The sequence below is a fragment of the Larus michahellis genome, chromosome 3 (assembly GCF_964199755.1).
Source record: "Larus michahellis chromosome 3, bLarMic1.1, whole genome shotgun sequence".
In the NCBI taxonomy this organism is placed as follows: Eukaryota; Metazoa; Chordata; class Aves; order Charadriiformes; family Laridae; genus Larus; species Larus michahellis.
Genome location: NC_133898.1, coordinates 51,866,892 through 51,888,848, shown reverse-complemented (window position 1 = coordinate 51,888,848; position 21,957 = coordinate 51,866,892). Strand labels below are relative to the sequence as shown.

The 21,957-nt window shown below is 44.0% G+C and overlaps 1 protein-coding gene across 1 annotated transcript in view; it reads left to right on the top strand.

Annotated features, from left to right (window-relative positions):
- The window catches only part of PGBD5 (piggyBac transposable element derived 5), a 69,363-nt gene that overhangs the window by 27,580 nt on the left and 19,826 nt on the right, over positions 1-21,957 (top strand). The window contains exons 2-3 of the mRNA XM_074580152.1: positions 3,659-4,086; positions 13,504-13,638. Of these exons, the coding sequence (XP_074436253.1) occupies positions 3,659-4,086; positions 13,504-13,638 (563 nt within the window). The remainder of the gene's footprint in view (positions 1-3,658; positions 4,087-13,503; positions 13,639-21,957) is intronic.

Here is a 21,957-nt window from a genome sequence, read left to right as displayed (position 1 = left end):
GCTGATGGCACATGCGAGTTTTTGCTGGTGGACAGGGTGAGAAGGAAGGAGAGTTTGTATGTGCACATTGTATCGTAACAGAGGAAGTTTATGTTATTTTACACATTCCGCAAAGTCACTTAAGCAAACCCCAAGTGCTAGTGCTGGCATGTGTGTGCTGCACGGCCAGAGGTTACCCAGTAGAGCTCTGTCCCCACCACTGGGTCTAGCCGCATGTTTGGAAACTCCAAGAGTGCTTTTGTGCTTTGACTCTATAACTTACATTGGACAGCCTGACTGTTTTTTAAAGCAAAAAAAAAACCCATACATAAATAAATGTAGAATCATAGAATGGTTTGGGTTGGAAGGGACCTTAAAGATCACCTAGTTCCAACCCCCCTGCCATGGGCAGGGACACCTCCCACTAGACCAGGCTGCTCAAAGCATATTCTCCATGCGCACAATTTAGGGCAGAGGAGAGAGAAAAATCTGAATTTTACAGTCATGATTGTATATTCATTCTGAGAATGGAAGACTAGGCAAAGCTGCTATTTTATTTGACTGAGTAAAGCTTTGAAAGGTAAATGGTGCATGTATGGAACACTGAACTCTTTTCATATCAGTATTTTCTGGGTAAATGCCATTTAAGTCAATGTAAAAATCCTTAAAAAGTGTGAATTCACTATTTAGGTTGTGTATATGTATGCTTATATATGGGAATAGATATGCTTATATATGGGATGTATTTATGTACTTAGATAGAAAGTCATATTTAAATCATTTTAGACTAGTCGTTAACAATGCAAAACCCAATTCAAGTTAAAAATTCGGTTCTCTTCCTACAGAAATTCAATATCACTCTTGTTTTATTGCATATCAGTAAATTATGAATCAATTGTACTCGCTTTGACAATAAAGGCTGTTTTTTAAGACAATAAGATTATACAGGGGCTTTCAGAATTATATTTAGTCAACAATTATGTTGATGTTTGAGTCAGAAAGTGATTCAGCTCACTTTTTTAGAGCTGTGTGGGTTCTGCATGGTGAATAGGATACAAATCTTGCGTATTTATTTCAAGAAGGAGAGCAGATAGGGGATTCTGTGCGGCTGGAGCAGGACTGCTGGGTAAGAAACGTCTGTCTTATCCAGGGTACCTGACAGTTTTCCATAATCACTTTTCAAGGTAAACTTGTGCAGCTACTGAAAACTTAATTACATACAAGACTACCTTTTTGTGCTTCTGCCTGCTCTTGACTTCCTAAAGATGGAGTCCAAGCCTATTGTCCATATCTACCTGTCTCAAGACTGACATATTTCCACTTTATAAGACTTAATACTTTATGGATGCATTTTGGTTGCTGTAGGCGAGATTTAAAATGTTACCCCACACCCAACTTCTGCTTCTAAAGGCAAGACTTTAAAAACTACCTCTGTGCTCTTCCTGGAAGGTTTCCTGGGCACTGGAGCTATATTCAATAGCTACTCAAGACTTCCTATACAACTAGGAATACACTCTGTGCAGTGTGTCATTATCAGAAAGCCATATCTACTGTAGAATGTCAAAACTTAATCAAGTTGTGTAGAAGGAGGAAGTGATGTGCTGTAAGTCATTCATACAGAATCAGTTGTAGAGCATTTTATGTCAGCTATAACAGTCTACGAGGTGCTAGCAGAATATAAATCTCCGGATCAGAAGAAGAGAACTCTTTGTTAAGAGACTTTATTATTGCAATAGCAGTTAAGGTTAAGTAAGTGTATCTATTTTAGCCCCATAGTTTTCACTTGATAATGAAAACCTTTTATCATTTAAGCTGAATTTTTCTGCTCTGTCCTTACCAGAACATGGTTTGTGTGGGGCTCTTCACTCTGGTCTTGCTATATAGAGGGATGTGCTTTCAACTGAACTGTTTCACTTCTAGTTTCTCAATCTCACAAATTAAAATTGGAACGTAATCTTTAAATATAAGTTTCTTTCCCCACTGCACTTGGAAAAAAATCCACTTTTGTTTGCATTTTTGGCGTTTTTTTCAATCTGAAGGTTCACTGTTTCAATGCCTTGGTGCTGTTTTTGCTGTCCTTCTAATACCTTCACCAGAATGTACACAAGCATTAAGACTTAAGAGCAAGTCCAACCACAGTATTGGTGTAGTTCCTTGTAGTAAAGTTTCATGCAAAATTTCTGCAAACTATGTTTGTTGCCGTAATTTAGGATGTTAGGTGAGAAACGGGGCTAATGGACAATACGACCTGACCAATATATTAGGGGGTCTTTGCAGAGCCAGATCACAGAATGGCAAATCTTGTGCTCTGATTCAGCTGAGGGAGCTGATGCTGAGATCCACGCAGCCATGTAGTGCAAAGAAGACTTGCTCTTGTTAGGCAGAACTGCGAATGAGAAGCTGCATGTCTCCTGCTTTTGATCAGGAGGAGTGTTTTTCAGACAGTCACAAGGCTGTTAAACTAAGGCACAGTATTTATTGGATCCAACTCTTAGTTTAGGGTTACAATCATGACAGTGTCTTTTGCACAGGGATGTAGAACTGCTCTTAAGCACTGCCCTGTCCATTGGGTTTGTCCATGCTGTCCCCCCTCTCAGGTGTATTCATTCACACTGCTTCCATAGCAGAGCGGAGAATGTCCCTGTCTCCATAGCCCTTACCTGGTGACTAAAGCACTACCACGGAGTGGGAGCATGAAAAACACTACCTTGAAAATGGAGCTTAATTAGTTTATGGAAGGGATTAGAGGGGAGGCGGCTGTAAAGGCTGGTGTCTGAGTCCCTGGTATTGCAGGCTCAATGTTCCTAATTCGGTTTAATGTAATCTGGTGCCTGACGGGATAACCTTGTTACACTGATATAGTGCTGCCAACCCTTACAGCCTCCTTTCCCTCCCCCACCCCGCTCTTTTCTTATGGAATAGTTGAAACTGTAAGAGAAGGTGCAAGATCAGTGAGAAGCTAGAGCAATGACAGCATGGGACTGCAAGGCTTATTACATTAATGTGAGAGTGCAGGATAAGGCTCAAATGTGGTGGCGGAGACACAGAACTCAAAAGCACGTAGACATGATCTGCATGGCTCTGTGTGCAGAGCAGAAGCAGATTTGAAAGCCACAGGGCTAATAACAACGAACACAGGGCAGGAATTGGAGGTGCAAAAGAAAGGTGGGATCAGGTTCTAGTGCCCAGGAATCATGTCAGATGGGATGGGGTCAATGCACTCTCTCTCTGGAGGGTTCAGACACCTTCCTTCTGGGCTGTTTTGAGGAGGGCACTGCTTTGATGTGCACATGGACAAATAAAAGACTATCCAGAAAAAAGGCCAAAACAGCTGCTGAGGCTAAAAGGTACAGATAGTGTATAAGTGGAAAAATTAAACACATGCTGCCTCACAGACCTTCATGTTACAAACTAACGAGTGTGCAGAGCAGAGGAATAAACTATTCAGTGTGTGTTACATTCGTTATATATAAGAGGAAGACAGAGAATATAGGGGAGAAGTTTCCTGATGAGATCTGTCAGACTGTGAGTACACTTTCAAAGGAATTAGCTGACATGCCATCACTTTGGCCTTATTTTCCTGCTTTAGGAAAGTTAATCCTGCTTTAAATTGCTGGTGCCGTACATGCCTTGTGATGATCCAGAGTGAGCTTATCTTCCCTTCTTGCTTTTGTCCTAGGTCCAACACGAAAAATGCCCCTGACTGCCAGTGCCATGGACTTTTTTCAGCTCTTTGTCCCTGACAATGTACTAAAGAATATGGTGGTCCAAACCAACATGTATGCCAAGAAGTATCAGGAGAGATTTGGTAGTGACGATGCCTGGATTGACGTCACCTTGACAGAAATGAAGGCCTTCTTAGGCTACGTGATATCAACCAGCATCCACCACTGTGAGTCTGTTCTCAGCATCTGGAGCAGTGGCTTCTACAGCAACAAGAGCATTGCACTTATCATGACGCAATCACGGTTTGAGAAGATCCTGAAGTACTTCCATGTTGTGGCCTTCCGCTCGAGCCAGACAACACATGGCCTCTACAAAATCCAGCCTTTTCTGGACTCTCTGCAGAATGGCTTTGACTCTGCTTTTAGACCTTCACAAGCCCAGGTAAGAGCTAAGCTGTTGGCAGGGAGCGTCGCACCTACATGGTCTAGGTTGTCTTGCTCTGACTGAAAGCGCAGAGCACAGCTGCCTGAAGAAAAAGCTGGGTCTTCACAGTGTGAAGCCATGCTGCAGTGCCTCCGTGAAGCATGAGAGAAGGCAGCACTGTTCTATCCCAGTGCTCAGCAATGTCTGACTTAGAGCTCTGCAGTGCAGGTATCTGGCATCTTTCAGTAGGAATGATGCTTTCCGAGCTGGGGATGTTTGTTTTAGTGGTGTAAACAAGCCTGGAGACTTCTCAGTGAGGTTGGCGGCACCACCAGGTTTTGCTATCCTGAGGATGGGAGGTTGCAGGCTGCTCCCATGAGGATGAGTGGAAAGGGCCGAGCTGGTGCAGCTGGGCTGGAGGGAAAACCTGTACCTGCTTCTGCTACAGGCTGAGGGTTGGATGCGGGAGTTGAGCTTGCTAGGAGTGACTGTCCTAGCAGTCACTAGGTGCTTGCTGTATATGGTCCAGCAGCACAACTACCTCCTCACGACTGGGCAAAGGGAAAATAAGCAGGGGGGCAGGTGCCTTTGCTCACTGGGGTTGTCAGTTGCTCTCTGCAGCACTGCCTGTGCCTTGTGCCAGTCCTGGGTTTTAACGGTATGTGATACTCCTATGGAAAAACTTATTGATGTGTGGATTTGTAACCAAAGTACCAGTGAACTGGAAATATTTCTAGACTACCAGGAATAAAAGTAAGCAGGACTCCAGTAAATTTTCACTTGCAGATACAATTAGGGGTACAGCATTCTGCAGGAAGACTGTTCCATAGACTGGGCAGATAATATAAGGAACTAAATATAGAAACTTATGTAGCTGATGGTTGTCTGACTACAGTTGAACAATTTTTAATTTTTTTTTTTACTTATTTATTTTTAAAGTGCAAAGAAATATTTTCTTAATATTCGTCACACACTATTTAAACTTTGTTCCAGTATAACTGATCTCCTTTTGGAGCTGTTGCTACTGGTCACGTTCAGAAGACTGGAAAGACAAAGGAGTAAGCATGAAATATGTTACTGCTTGAAATAACTTTTCAATCAACACTCTGTTTTCGGAATATAAAGATTCAACCTAGACATTTGGAAAAGGTGTTGTGTCCATCGTCCTCTTTTTCTTCCTGTTTTCCCTTTGAAGCATCACGTTTTTGCCCACTGCACAAAATTAATGAAGACATAAATGCATCACATCCATTGAAGTGTGCCTAAAATAAATTTGGAGTGATTACAGGTTTTTTCCATTTTACAGACAATAAGTCATACCTGTATAATACAGGACAACGCAGCTGTCTAAAAAGCTGTTATGGTAGAAAGGGAGAAGGGAGGAGTGTTCTCACTAAGCCATGCCAGCAAGATGCATTTTCATCAAGACAAAACAGGCAGTGAGAGACACGGTATTGTTGGGACCGAGCTCTCATTAAGATACGAAATCTAATCCTTATGGCCACTGACTTCAATGGGCGGAAGATAAAGGCTTCAGAAATGTGATCACTGTGTCTAATGTAAATGCTTATAATGGTGTGCTGTGGGACATGCTGTGAGTGCAAATCCATTAAAGGATAAAATTTGATTTGCATGTATATCCCTTCTCCCTTCCCCCCTCTCGAGCAAGGTTTCAGAACTGAGTTGACAAAATCATAGCATCCTGTTTGCAGTGATAAAACATCTAAATCTCTACAAGCAAAATGTATGCTTGTGCTGAGCTTGGTAAGGAGATGCTACTTTTAAAAAAAATAGGGGGGAGGAAGAAGTAATGACAGCCCAGTTCTCTTCCTTCACCCTCCACTTCTCTGCTCCTTCGTCAATGTTTACGTCAGTGATTTCTGTACAGCGTGTTTCAGTGGTATTGAGCAGAACAAAAGCATGAAAATAGAGCTTCAAAAATAACTCTGTGAGAAAGAATTGTTTTTGAATCTGTTGTTAAAAATACTCTAGTGTAGTGCTGGTAGCCTACTGAGGGATGTTCCAGGCCTCCTCCTGAAAGGAGCCTTGTGCCTAACGTCCTCATGGGTGCCATCAGGCAGGGCTGCACGCTACCTGTCTCAAGAGATGTGGCCCCATCTGCTCAAAATAGCAGGATAGAGTCTTGAGTCTTGAGAGCAGATTAGCAGACTGCAGTAAACATCAAACCCAGAATGTCAGGACCAGTGAGAAATAATAGAAATAGTTAAAAATAATAATCCGGTTGCACAGAAACAAAGGGAAAAGGCAAGGGGAAAGACCCATTCAGATGGGCTTTTGGATGTGCTGCCTCTGAAGGCGTTTTGGGAAGAGGGTCCTAGTTTTCTGTAATCAGTGATACCTGGAATCCCAAGTTCAAAATGGTTTTGTTGCTTAAGGTACACCTGTATCTTAAACATGAGGCTTGTGGGATCTGGGTGGTGTGGGATCTGATAGCCTTCTATGATGGCATGACTGGCTGGGTGGATGAGGGGAGAGCAGTGGACATTGTCTACTTTGACTTCAGCAAGGCATTCGACACTGTCTCCCACAGCATCCTCATAGGGAAGCTTAGGAAGTGTGGGTTAGATGAGTGGACGGTAAGGTGGATTGAGAACTGGCTGAACGGCAGAGCTCAGAGGGTTGTGATCAGTGGCACAGAGTCCAGTTGGAGGCCTGTAACTAGCAGTGCTCCCTAGGGGTCAGTACTGGGTCCAGTCTTGTTCAACATATTCATCGGCGACCTGGATGAGGGGACAGAGTGCACCCTCAGCAAGTTTGCTGATGGTACAAAACTGGGGGGTGTGGCTGACACACCAGAAGGCTGTGCCACCATACAGAGAGACCTGGACAGGCTGGAGAGTTGGGTGGAGAGAAACCTTATGAAATTCAACAAGGGCAAGTGTAGGGTGCTGCACCTGGGGAGGAATAACCCCATGCACTGGTACAGGTTAGGGGTTGATCTGCTGGAGAGCAGCTCTGCAGAGAGGGACCTGGGAGTCCCAGTGGACAGCAAGTTGACCGTGAGCCAGCAATGTGCCCTTGTGGCCAAGAAGGCCAGTGGTCTCCTGGTGTGCATTAAAAAGAGCGTGGCCAGCAGGTTGAGGGAGGTCATCCTCCCTCTCTGCTCTGCCTCAGTGAGGCCTCATCTGGAGTACTGTGTCCAGTTCTGGGCTCCCCAGTTCAAGACAGGGAGCTACTGGAGAGAGTCCAGCGGACAGATGCAAAGATGATCAAGGCACTGGAGTACCTCCCTTACGAGGAAAGGCTGAGAGACCTAGGACTGTTTAGCCTGGAGAAGAGAAGACTGAGAGGGGGTCTCATGAATGCTTATAAGTATCTAAAGGGTGGGTGTCAAGAGGATGGGGCCAGACTGTTTTCAGTGGTGCCCAGCAACAGGACAAGGGGCAATGGGTACAAACTGGAACACAGGAAATTCTGTCTCAGACATGAGGAAAAACTCCTTTACTTTGAGGGTGGCAGAGTGCCGGAACAGGCTGCCCAGAGAGGGTGTGGAGTCTCCTTCTCTGGAGATATTCCAAACCCGCCTGGATGCGTTCCTGTGCAACCTGCTGTAGGTGAACCTGCTTTGGCAGGGGGGTTGGGCCAGATGATCTCTGAAGGTCCCTTCCAACCCCTATCTTTCTGTGATTCTTCAAGTGGAATTTCTGTCAGAAAACATTAGCCTTTTTTTTCTCATATGTAACCCCCTGCCCAAAAACGTGCATGCAAAAATGACACCAGTTTCTATGAAAGGAAACAGAGAGAGAGAGAGAGAACTATGCCAATATACCAAAACAAAGAAAACAATCTAGTGAATTATAGTTATTTTGCTAAATATACTGAGCAAACAAAAGGAAATAATTACCCTCCAACTTATGAAGGTATTGAAAGCCCAGAACATTATAATTGTGTATTGGCAGCACTAGCTTCCATTTCTGAAGTAAAAAAAAAAAAAAAATGGTGTTCTGACCTGGATTGGGTAGGAATATCAGGAATATTCTCTGCATCCTATCCCTCCCCAACATCTTCTGTATAAATAATTGCTGGTTCTACCTGAGCAACAAGAGGTGGAGTTTTGGGTCTGTTCCTGGAATCAGTGTTGTCTCTTTGCTGTTTAGCTTTGTAGCTGTGCTACTGTCTACAGTACAGAGCTACTGTGTAAGCCTGAAGACAGGGAGGGTGCCCTGCCTGAGCTCAGGAGGTATACTGCAACAAATTCAAGGGTACTCACCTGCTGAGGATATACACTGAATTCCTGAAACCAGAGGAGCTCAGAAAAATAACATCACTGCTCAAATATCCTTCTGTGCCTGCTGAGTATTTATACGCTTGTCAGCAGGATGCGACTAGACAGGATTGCTGTCCCTGGCTGCCCCTGGCTGGTTGCGGGAGAGGTCAGGAGCACAACTCCAAGCACTCTCCTCTTCCCTCTCCCTCCAGAGTACCTTCTCTTTGGCATCTTGGAACCAAACAGTTCTGCATCTGCCCAGTGAAATGTCAGCTGGGAACAGTTGGTTGAAGTCCTTACCTCAGGCAGGAGTGAACTCTCTGGCAAAAAGAGAGACATAACTCCAACCTCTAGCTCCAAAGACATGGTGCTAAAATTTGGCCAGTTACTAGGGGGCTTGTTTGTGTTTTGCTTTTGGTGGTACCATAGGGAACAGCTAAGCAGTTTCAATATAGTTCTTCCAAACCAGCTCACAGCATTAGACAACAGCTGCTCTGAAAACAGGGGCAAAACCAGGCTGATCAACTTGTAGCTCTTTTTCATCCTTATGATTAAATGTTGCTTCGATATTGGGCACTTCCAAATTATAAGATCTTGCTCAAGTAGCACCTCTATCTCAGTTTTCCTGTTTTCAGAATGATTATTTGTGAGTAAGGGTGCTGATCCCAAACCAGGACTGTTCTATCTTAGGGCTTCTGTGAGCGTAACGCAAAGACATAAATATTCAGAGATTGTTGGCCAAGTATAAGACATGGAGCAAGAGAAAGACAGACAGAGGAGCAATAAGAATATTGAATAGCAAGGTAAATTTCTGATATCCTGTAGCTCTTAGCCAGTTGATCCTCTGGTGAAGACAGATTTTAGGGAGAGTTTGACAGCAGAAAATTATGAGATTTTATGACTATTTTTAAATCACCTAATGGTAATGGAGTGGTGTAAGAACTGATTATATTTCCTTTAAAGAGAGTCAATTGAAAGCTGAACAAATGGGCAGATGGGCATGAAATCATGGCTCCATCTGAGGTGGGAGTTAACCTTTGAATGATGCCAAGCCTTTGAATGATCCACAGTAAAATGTGGATAGGGCAAATAGACTTTCAAAATGAAGAGAAAGAATCTGTCTGATATATTCCAGAAGAAGAGCTATCAGAGAGAAATAAAGAAAAGTGATGTGACCAGTGTGATGGGCTAGGAAAATGGCTTTCCAGCAGCAATCTGTAGGGCAGGATTGCCTTATGTTGAGGCTAAAAGGAAAACTGTTGAAGGATGACTGCGGGCTTGGATGAAAACTTGGCTGGGTGGGTGTATTGTTACTCTAAAATGAGTAACATTTTAGAGCTGTTACTCATAAAGCATGGAAAATGCAGGCACTGCCTGGCTCAGGAGACCTTGCAAGGAGTTGGAGGTAAAGGCTGATGTTCAGATTCACTGGCCAGTAAGATCTGCAGCAGGAGGAGAGGGATGTCTGCAATAACCAAAAAAGGAAATAGTAGGGGGTTAGCTGAAGGGGAGGGAGATGCTCTCAAATGCAGCGTAATAAAATCAGAACTGACAGATATGCAAGCAGAGATGTCAGATACTAGCAAAGACTTTAGATGGGAGGAGCTTTGGAGCAAAGAAGCAGAAGCACAAGCTACTATTGCAGAAGCAATGGCTGAATCCGCACATACAGGTGCGGTTACCCAGGGGACTCTGTTTGCAATTGGGTTGTGCCCACCAAAAGTCAAGGCAAGCTGAGGCAGTTTCTCCAGGAGACAGCCTGAAGAGACAGCCTGTGTTGGGGATGGTCACAGAGCTAAAGGAAGATGAGCTGTCTCGAGGACATGTTGGTTGATTATCTAAGGCAGGAAGTCCAAGTGCAAAAGAATTAGTGGCCCTGGGGCTTTGACTACAAGCCTGTTTGAGCTGTGGTGAGAGCAGCATGGGTGAAACTGTGGAGCTTTGGAGACGATCTAAGATGGAGAAGAAAGGAAGGCACTCCTGACAGTGGCTAGCTGTTTTGTTCAGTGAATGAAAGATGTTGTGACATGGAGTAATTGCTAGAGAGACAAGACTCCAGGATGGGACTCCAACACTTGGAGTGCATGTACATATTGAGGGGAAAACTGAGAGTGAAAACTTGGCAAGAAGATCAGCAGGGATGAGGATGGCTATAAAGACGAGGGAAAAAAAAACCCCACAATGGGATAGCCATCGGGGAGTGAAGCAACTAGATGAGGAGCTTCTTAGACCTGAACAAAACCGGGGATTTGAGAAAAGAAAATGTGGATGATATCTATTAAAAAATCCACAGGATATCTTGCATCAAAGGAAGTCAGAAAAGGAAGATGGGAGGGCTTGAGGAGTGAGTCAAAGATGGTGAAGAGGCGCCCAGGAATACATGTAGGAGTCAATTATGGCTGAAAGTAGATTTTTATCTAGGAAGATGAGAAGCAGGAAAGAATATGCCACAGGGGCAGTAAGCTCACTCCTGGAAAAGCGAGTATTGCAGCGACAGCAGGAATAGGGAAGGAGCAAATACCACCACTTTGCATGGGGATTTGGCAAAGAGATGGATTTGAGATTACAGGAGGAGTAAGGAGACTGAGAATGGGGGACAGTGAACAAACTAATAGGACTGGCCAGTAGCAACAGGGGTAACTTTCATCATAAGAAAACCATGTCAATGCCAGAAACAACAAATGGCCCCTTTTGAAAATGAGATGGGGATCAGCTCTTCCAGCAGCAGGCACAGCCCATACAGTGACTTGCTTGCAAAGTCCTTTACAGCTGTTGAAGCAGTGGTTCCATATGGAGGGGTAACAACACTTGTCTCCCCTCTGGAGGAAGCAAGAAGAGCAAGCTCTGGGGTTTTCATTTCAGTTTCCCTGCCTGTCCACATTCCCTCTTTGCAGCAACAGCAAATCTTGCCCTACTCTGTTTCCATTTTCGTTCCCTTTTCCCAGCAGTTCAGTAGGGACTTTGGTGGAGCATTAGTCTTCTTATGGAGAAATGGGAATGACTTAAACATTTTGGGGTAGGGGAAAGGAGGGGAAGCTCTGGGTCCTAGGGGAAGGCAAGGCTGAGCGTGGGCAGGGAGAAGAGGAAGATGGGGAAAGGTTTTCAAAATGCAGATTTGCTTTCTGAATATAAGGCTGACAGGCCTTACTGTGTCTTAGAAGGCAGAAAGAGTGAGTGCGAAGGGTAGGCAGGATGCAGTAGAGCTGCTGTGACAAGAGCTGATGCTGTAGTGCAGAGGAGGGAGCTGAGCTAATGCTAGAGGGTAAAAAAGGTCCTTAAGTGATGCTTATACAGCCTTTTCTTTCTGCTGCTCTCCAACCTACAGCAGGGGAGATGATAACAGTTGAATCACACCACTCTGGGATCTGGCAGGTAAGAGGGCCTTTCCAGAAGCTGAGGAATTCTTCACAGTGTATCCAACCCCATCCCAAGCGATGTGGTCCTCCCTTCTGCACAGAAGAGGCAGAAAGGCAAAAGCAAATGAGGGCACGTTTAGTATTTGCAAAAGACTGTCAGAATTCCCTGAGGTTAAAGTGTGAAATGCCCCAGGTGGCCTTTGGAAAGGGAGAGCGGTGTTTTGTGTGGGCCTTGAGAGAGGAAGAGGATTTGGCTCCAGTGGGGAAACGGGGCAGCTGCAGCTTTAAGAACAAATAGCTTTGTATGCAGCTCTCCTTGCTCGCATCTGCATTTTGGTGTATAATTTGAACATTTCACAAGAGTGCTTTCAGATGGTCCTCTGAATGTTTTATGAGCCGTTAAGATGTGGAGTGTGTATAAATGAAAGTCTGCAGCCACCACTGTGTGGGGAGGGCACGGGGTGCCTATTTTGGGCTGACAGAGTGATGTTCAACAAACGTCTTGTATTGAGGAGGCCAGCAGCTGCTCATCGCTGGTGCTTAACTGCTTACCCACCACATCTCTCCTACGAGCATCGTTCCCAGGTTTACTGCAGCTTTGTTCTCATTTCCGCCACTGGCTGCCTGCAGGTGTGCACAAAAGTAGCACACGTGTGGACGTGGAAAGGGTTGGTCTGAGGGTGAGCACCTCTGAACCTGTCTCCTGGGGTGATGGTCACTGGGAAAGAATGGGTTCCTTTAGATCATACCCCATCTGGTTTATTTTACACGTCTTTGAAAAGATATGAATTTTGGCCTGCCGGGGACTGCTTTCCCCTCATGTACTAGGAGGGGAGCTGCAATGACTTGTTCTGATTTAGATGTAGATGCCTGAATTTGGTCAGCATTCATCAGCTGAGACTTTTCAACAGTTTCCAAGCATTTGTACTCTCACAAGTGACTTGCTACACAATTCACACACCATGCGGCCAAGGATGTGTATGTCATACACAGCTACCTGTGCTTTTCTATAGGTGGGTTCTGTAGTGTAAAACCTAACGACTTGGCTACAGAACTAATGGAGAGAGGTGTAGCAAAACAGCTATAAGGAACAGAAAACCACTTACATCATCTGGATGCAGAATGCAGAAATTTCTTCACTTTCACAGATTTTCATTACCTACTCCAGTCTGCCCTGTCTTTTTCTATTCCTGCCTCTGGTCCTTTATCTTTCTGTCTCCTTTTGTCAAATTTTTCAGCTCCTGAGGCAAGAGAGGCTTCCCTGAAGCTGCTGCCACCAGGAAAAATGTTTTCTGTCTCTTCACCACCTCCTTAAGTGGCAGCAGAAAATATCTTTTTCTCCCTTAACTTCTCTCCCTCTTTGCTGTGTGTTTTCCTTTGCTGTAACGGAGGAGCGTGCTTTACAACATATTGTAGGGGATATTTGGGTGGAAGACATTCTGCCAAACAAAATGAAGCTCATGATGAAGCTTGGAGAAGGATGCTGCTAACAACCCCTACCCCACACGTCATTTTGGAGGGATGTTGAACAATAGCTGATAGCGAGAGGTAGAGGCTACATTTTGGATGGATGTTAAACTGTAGCAGATAGTGAGAAGTGAGAGCCATGCCTTGCAATGTTTGCAAGCCACGTGTAAAGCAACCATCCCAATGCAGTGTGCCTGTCCAGGCTTTGGTTTTTATTGGATGGTGGCATTGAACAAAAGTGGGTTTGCTCCGTTGTGTGAGGTGATGTGCACAAGTACAATGCAAGAATTGTATCTCCTTGGAAGAATTTAAAGCACCATTTTTTTCAGTAATCATGTACTCATCTGCTTCTTCCCCCCACCGCTCTTTTCTTGCCAATTGCAGGTACTACATGAGCCCCTGATTGACGAGGATCCCGTTTTCATTGCCACGTGCACGGAGAGGGAGCTGCGCAAGAGGAAAAAGAGGAAATTCAGTCTCTGGGTTCGTCAGTGCTCATCCACTGGTTTCATCTGCCAGGTGGGTTTTTTTCTCTTCAGATGTCTTGATTCAGTTCCAGCAGGCCCTTAAATGTATTGCAGGACCAAAGGTAACAGTCACTTCTCTTCATACAATCTGAATGCAGTGGGCCTCTGACTCCCACAGATACTGGACCCAAAGGACGGTGATGACAAGTTCCTGATGCTCTGTTTGCTGTATGATTTCACTGAGGGTGCCTGTCTCCGATACTGTCCATCTGGCTGCCAGCCCTAGGCTAATTAAATTGAAATGGAGTTAAAAGGTCTGTCTGTTTGTACATCCTAAGTTTATCTAAATGTCTAGGTACTGTGACGTCTGTCATTTTTAATGAGTCAGCCTCTTTCTCTAAGTATAACCCTGCGTCTGTGATAGCCAGTGGTGAACAATAGATTAAATCAATATGATATCAAGATGTCTATTTTTCTGTGAGAAACATATTAGCGGGGTTTCCTATTACATCTCTCTTCACACCTCTACTTCTCTACCAAAGAAATAAAATCTGATGTGACTTCAAGGTGAGATATGAGCCTGAGTGGGAGATGTGTTAAAGGGTTTGTTTTTAGTGTTGTAAAGCCCTGGGGACAAGTTTTCAAGTTCTCAGATTCCCCAATTGCTGATGTATTTTGAGAGCTCTTGAAAAATCTGGCCATTTATTTTGATACTTAGAGGTGAGAGGGCAGATATTTTCCGATATTTCTTTTTCCCAAGGGCTATTGTGAAAATGTGGTGTCCTGCATGTTCCAGAGCCACAGTTCAGAGGTGCAGGTAGGACGTGTACACTGCCAGCTTGAGCCAAATGCATGTCAAAACTGCAGGGCCTGTGGATTTGCTGCAGTTTAACATTTGTTCACAGTAATCACTATGACTATTTGAGTAGCTATGCAAGGAAAGAGACTTGCTGGGAACAGGGGTTTGCTTTTTCAGCAACAGTATTCACTTGGAGAAGAAAATTGGGATAATACATCTTCCACGCAGGCTTTAAAGCAGTTGTTTTGTCTGATACAAAATAGATTCACCTTGTGAAGCATCCTTGGAAGTTTCCGCTCTCAAGGCTTTTGGAAAGTCATTTGCTACAGAGAGGCAGTGTCCTTAATCTGCAGGGTGAACTCCACCAGTTCCACACACAGCTTATTACTGAAGCGTAATGGGTACGCTGAGCACAAAGTTTGCTGATCTCTTGCCATGCTCCCCCCAGCCAACTGCCACCAAACTAATAAGTCTTCAGACATGCCAGAGGTTTCAGATTCTGAGCTGTAATTATGTTGCACCTTCCGTCCTGTCCATTGAGAAAGTAAATTAATGGAATGTCAAATGAAACAGGATAGATGCTCAGCACCACCCTAATGCTCCTGCTCCCGTATGAATTAGATACTCATGCTTGACGTGCATCTGGATGACGTCAAGGATCATCTTACCAGCCGCCCTTTATTTTCATTCCACGACTTGGCTGTAATTATCATCATGCTAAAATGATTGGGTGAGAGGGACCTTAGGGAAGGGTGAAAAAGAATATACGTGAATGTGACCATTCATGCTACAATGGAAAAACCTAGTCTGGGGCAGATGGGGATCTTCAGCTGTGGTATGTTTAAAATGCTACGTTCAGCTATCTGTCACACTTAAAACAGATCTTGCAGAATCTAAAGCACTTATTTGGTGGTTTTGTTTATTTACTGTATTAAAGCAGAGGGGGTTTTTTTTCTGTGTTTAACGTAGGGAGAGAATTGATCTAAAGAAAAAGAAAATCCAATGTTTTCCCCGTTCACGTGCACACCTTCACCTCCATCTCTTGTGAAACTGCCATCATGAAGGAAGGACTTGTTGCCTGATAGTTAAAGACTGACTGGTCTATCACCTGTCTGCTGTCAGAAAAACCTAACAGTACCCACTTAGAAATACATAGATATTCTGTAACATCTGTCTGGATGAATTCCCTCTCTCATTGTTTCCACGTGATTACATCGAGGTCATTTTATTCAGGATAAAATATGTCTCTATACACTTCATAAATCAGGCTAATTCAGTTTTAAAAGTCTGAATAATATATAGAAAATCATAGAATGTGTTGGGTTGGAAGGGACCTTTAAAGGTCATCTAGTCCAACCCCTGTGCAGTAAGCAGGGACGTCTTCAACTAGATCAGGTTGTTCAGAGCCCCATCTAACCTGACCTTGAATGTCTCCAGCAATGAAGCATCTACCACGTCTCTGGGCAACCTGTTCCAGTGTTTCACCACCCTCTTTGTAAAGAACTTCATCCTAATGTCTAATCTAAACCTACCCTCCTGCACAGCTATAAAAAGGTGAGGCAGCCTAGGCAGAAGAGGGAATTGAGATACATATGGGTGGCTCTCAGGAATGGAAGGAACCTCAAGAGATCTGTGATGCTCCGGGCTGAAAGCAAGGTTCTCTAAACTTGAATGATGAGCCTGATGTTAAAAAAATCTCCATTTGAGGTCATCTCGGTTTTCCCAGTGATCTGCTTTTTCTACAATGAAAAGAGTTGGTTGGTTTGTTTTCGTAACATAAAACTGGTTTCAGTGTTTTGAAGCCATGTGCTGAGCTACTCCGTGAACAGCTCCTGGGTGGCAGCTCACAGGGCAGTTATTGATGTTAGGGGGTTTAGCTCTGTCTGCTTATTCTCATGAAAGGAACTGAATCAGTTTTTTGGGTATGAGTAAATGCTTCTCTTTGATGGCTCATTGTTTGCTTTTTTTAAGCAAATGGTGTTTGTTTAAAAATCCAGACCAGTAAGCCACTCATGAAACAGAAGTGACATAAAAACTAGATACTGTTTGTGAATATAAGGTGCATAGGCATTATATGCATAATATAAGTAATGTATATATATATTAGACTACTTTTCTGTCTTCTGTAGTACAGATAACCTGACTCCACCCTGACAGTTAAGTCGCTGTTTTAAGATGGATGCACAATTTCAGATCATATCTCTGCTTCATAATTTCTCAAAGAAAGCATCTTGTTGCAGCTGCTTTATTGAGTATCTTTTCATGGTCAGCTGGCCAAGTGGGAACGCAGGAAGGACAGATCATTCAAATAAAGTAAATATACATCTACAGCAGCTGGGAACATGAACAAAACCTTTCAGAGGGCTAGGAGGGCTCCAGGAGGGCTGACTTCGCTGAAGTAGGCAGCAAAACTGCCCTGATACTGTTGCTTTTTTCACCCATCCTTGATGCTGAACATCAAGGTGGCAGCAGCTGCTGCTGCAGCAGAGGGCTTGGGGCCTTCTCGTTTCTTTCTTTCTAATTCAATGAGAACAGCAAACTCAGCTTGCAGGACCTCAGGTGTGCGCTGCTTCATCTTCTCCCTGCTTTCCTTATTTCCCTCCAATATATTTCCCTACATACGTGTTACCACTAAGATACTTTTCAAACCAATATTTTAATATCTTGATTGCAGTTTAAGTGACCACAGGAGCTTAGAAGTATTTCTTTCTTTCTTGGAGTATTTGTTGAGTTAAGTCATCCTATTTAAATCAAAACTCTAGTTGTGTCAGTTTTTATTTCTCTCTTTTTCTCTCAAAAAGTCTGGAACGCTTGCTTGTAAAAGATGTGCATAAATATGATTAGTAGGACTCTCTTTCATTTTAGATATAGCAACAGAGCTCATCAAAAACTACTGAGAGTTCCCAAATACTTGATCAGGGCTAGTTATTTTGTCCTGGTAGGGCACATCATGCTCTCTCTTTCCTTTTCTTGTATGGCTCATAAAGAATGAGCATGGTCATGAGTAACTGTTACCAAGTGGTGCTTAGTCCTTGCATAGCTCCTCCTGCACAAGAAGGTTTTCTGGTCATTTTGCAGAAGGAGAAGGAAGCAAAGGAAGCTGGTGCCATGCACTGAACCCCTTAGGGAGTCAGGCAGGACGAGGTATTCCCGTAGTGCCTCATCCTGGACCATAGGCCCATGGCACAAACATAACCCTAAAGACAGTCTCTGACCCAAAGAGCCATTAATCAACAAAATGAAAGCAGGGTGTCAATGGTGGAGAGCACTGCGAAGGGACAATCAGGCAATATTAATCACTATGATAGGTGGTAATGGAATTAGCTCATCAACCTAATTATTCACTTTAAAAAAATGTGATATCATGGTGGAGAAGAGATGACTTCATGGATGTGTGTATCCTTTCCTATTCCTTTGGATGAAATGTGTTCTCTGAGGCTATTCTGGACACGCTTCCTGTCCTAAACCCCCTCCACACCCCCAACTATATGGGCTCTGCACTTGCTTTTATTCACTGGCAGAAAGTTCTTGCAACAGTGCATTTCATTTTCATTAATATCCCTGTGAAATGTGTCGCTAAGATTTATGAAGTCCTTTAGATCCTTGTACTGGGACTGAATTTGAGTTTCCACCTTCCACTGCTTACCCTGAAGAAGAAGAGATTAAGGAAAAGGACTGTGTCTCTGCAGCTTGAGTCTTCCCACGTTACTGAATGATCAGCGGCTTGCACTATAGTGGGTAGTCAAGGAGTGCAACCTGGATCAGGGTGGCCCCACCACGAGAGGGGAAGAAATTGCTGTCTCCCTGAAGAGCAGCTGTCTCAGTGAAGTGAGATGTCTGAGACAGCTTCACAGATTAGTGGCAGAGCTGGGAATAACCTCAGCTCGGCCGACTTGAACGGCAGCGCCTCATCTCCTGCTTTCTCTTGCTTTTCCTGCTGTATCATGTCTTCTTTTCTTACAGTATCTCTCAGTTGCAGCAAAAAAAGAAAACAATGTAAACAACATGCTTTTATAGTAAATGTAGTTCGTTCTTGATTTCAAACAGGGTAAGTCCAGTCAGCTCAAATACTTCATAACCCTGCTGATTTTACAGAGTAAGGACTTACTTGCAGAATTTAAGGAAACTGAGATGGTGCCCCAAAGAATTTCTAATGTCACATCGCACCACATAAGTGCATTCAGTCACTGGGAAAGGGAGGCATAAATAAGCCTGGAGTGAGTTTTGTTTTCAAGGTCAGGGTTGCAGGGGAGTTAGCCATCTGTGCATTTGTTTAATAAAGCCGCTCAGAAATGTCGGTGTTTCAGTCTGCTCAAATTCTGTTTAGAGATTAGTCTGAGCCCTTGGGTTTCTTTAAACACTGCCCTGATAATTTCTCTGTTGCTGGAACAGTTGCATCTGGAACGCACAGATGTAGCGGCTGCTTTGAGGAGGTTCTCAAGGTCAGGCTTTGGCTGGGAGGGGATCCCAGGAAATTTGATCGCTTTCATTTGTTAGTCACTGGCTGATGGAAAATCCTATCTGCTTACTTCCTCTGGCTCCCACCCGGCTCTTTAATGCATGTGGTTCTGTACTGTCAGCATCTGAGAATCTCAATTAAAAGTCAGTTATCCTCTTGCTCACCGGCATTAAGTGGCAAGGTAGTTTTGCAGATGTGTGGTGGGCCAGCCTCATTCATTTCTGTGGAGTTTACAATCTCACTGTGTTTCTAGATGAATGGGAAAACCAAACATCTAAATGAGACCTAATGCAAAGATGTCTCACAGAGTTTACACACAGTCCTAGTGTCTATTTGCAGGTGGGAATTAAAGTTATTTTTTTTTAGTTCCCATCTGTATTGCTTGGAGTTTCCGATAATAAAACTACCTGTGTGGTTGTCTTCTTTCTGCAGCTGTTCTCGCTGCGTGCAGCTCTGCCTGGGGAAGGAGGATAAAAGCACCAGAACCTCCTCTCTTCCTCACTTATCAGTTTTGCCATAGGAACGCCCCTTGCGGATCCCATGCCTCCATGCTGGGTGCTGTGGGCAGGACAAAAAGACAATCCCTGCCCTACCAAGTTTAGCATCTCAATGCAAGATGGAGGTATAACATAAGCCTCCCCCAGTGAGCCGCTTTAGTTGGGGCACCTTTCGGCTGCCTAGAGACTCTGCAAGCAGGACGCGTACAGCAGTGTTTACTGGCTAATGCAGAGAGCTGGGACCAACACACTGTGAGGCACCAGTATGCTCCCTGCTCCCGATGAGCCTCCACAGGCCAGGCAGTCATCAGCCTTGTTGCTCCTCGGAAACGAGCTGGGCCTTTGGATGTTACTGAATTGTCATCTTCTGTTTTATCCTTAAGATTTTATAGCTTTTCATGTAAGCTTTTAAGTATTTTCCCCCTTGAGCTACTACGTGTTACAGCACTTTTGATAGTTTTTACTTTTCTTATCTTGCATTACGTATATACTTTCTCACATTTATTCTCACTTAGACACGTTTTCACGGCTCAACAGTAATCTTAGAAAAACTAGAGCCAAGGCTGTGCAATTGTATGGCACCAGAATGAGGCCTCGGTCATGCACCTTAGCTGGGCTGCCAGTTACACACAGGGAGCCCAATAAAGCAGCACTAAGAAAGTAGGAGCGGCAACGTACAGATTAGCAATTGTATTTTGGGGGTTGCATCTTTTCTAAGACAGGTATTGAAGAGCAAAAAGAAAGAGCTTTGCAGAGGCTGGGAGTGATTTCCAACCAGGCAGGAGAAGGGCAGCACGGAAGACAAAACGTGGCCTTGTTTGGCATCAGTGGTTGGATGTCTGGCTTCACAGGGCAAATACAGGCAGGAATCAGTATACTGAAAAGGTATAGGAAGAGGTATATGTAAGATGTTGTAGTGTCCTCAGTGATAAAGAAATCACATAGAAGAGGGGATATCACAGGAAGGAAAACAAAGAGCTTTCTTTTAAGCCACATTGGGCTTGAATTGTCAAAACTACCAGCATCTTTTTGCCAGTCTCACGAAGATCTTGTTAGCAACTTTGAAGAACACGTGCAGACAAAGCAGGGATGTGCCAGTCCTCAACACAAAGATGTTAGTTGGATCTGTGTGTTAGTGCAGATTGAAAGCATTCAAAATAGGAGGCAGAGGGAGAAGAGTGGAGGACCAAGGAAAGAGCTTTGTAAGGAACCCCAAGAGGTAGCTGGGAACAGATTGGGAAAGCTGCGTGTCCCTTGCATGCTATTTTCCAAGTAGCCTTTAGAGGAGTCGGAAGAGAATGCAGAGAGACTCAAACCAATGAAAAGATCCTGTCTTGGTAAGAGCACCATCAGTGGTGCCAGCAGCTGCTGAGGAGGAGCTAGACCTCAGACCTGGCTAGATCTAGGAGCTGGCTGAGAAGAGGCCATTAAAGAAGGGGGGTAACATGGGCTGCAGAAGGTTTGGGGTGGGACTGGAGGGGAGAGTTTCCCAACAGCAATGGTTAGAGATGGGGTTTAGGATGAGAGGGGAAGACAGAGTAAGGCAGGATCTAGAGAATGGTGCTAGGAATGAGTAGTTGAGTATTTGGCTGTGAAGTCTATAGAAAAATGAAGTTATTTTTTCAATAGCTATTCAGGATACAGAAAGTATGACAGTATGGTTCTTTGTTCTCTTGCCTTTATAACAATGTCATCTAAAAACTTGGCTTCTGTTTTGTGGTTGTTTAGGGTCTGCCCTTTGTGATGTATTTTGCACAATGTAGCCTTCAAAATCTTCCTCCTGTTTATTACTACCCCAGCCCTTTTTTTTTTTTTCTTCCAAATGTCATCTATTTCATTTGAGAATTGTACCCTAGGGTGTTTCAATTATGTATGAATGTGGAGTATTTGGGATGAGCTATTCGCAAGTGCTTTCAATTTGCCATCTGAGCTTTGAATATGAGCAGAATCGCCAATATTTTAGTTTCTAGGGCACTCTTAAATGTGCAGTCAAGATGCAACTTTTGTTCTGAAGTGCTCATTTTTTGACCCTATTTCTAGCAAGACCTTATGAACCTTCCACATGAATTTTCCATAAAGTAGATTGGAAGCACAAAGCAAGTAAAGTCCTGTTGGCTTGTGGCACAGATGTCTACTCTGAGATCTTCCTTCCTCTGGTAGCGCGCTCTCTAGCAGTCTGCTTCTGTAACCTAACATACTTGGTTTAAGTTTCTGAATGACAGGTGATTGGCTTGTCTCTCATCTGTCAACATGTGCAATCTCCTGCTCAGAAATGTGATGCCATTTCTGATTGCCTCTCTGTAGGCAAATGGTCTCTCCAGAACAGTTTGTGCTGTTTTTCTTGATTTGGAAGAGCTCAGCACAGTCTTCACCCATACCCTGTTGCTCTGGCATTCGGGTATATATTGGTTGATATCATCTAGTTTTGCATTTGTGATGGGAGGAGGCAGAAGCAGTTGTAGGTGGAAGGAAAGATGAGCCAGAGACTGTGAAGGTCTTTTCTTACTGTCAGGCTTTTAAGGGAAAGACACCATTAGGGTGCTACATGGAGACCAAAGGCAGAAGAGAGGAGAGTTTGAGGGATGAGTTAAACAGTGTGAGCAGAGAATGCTGATA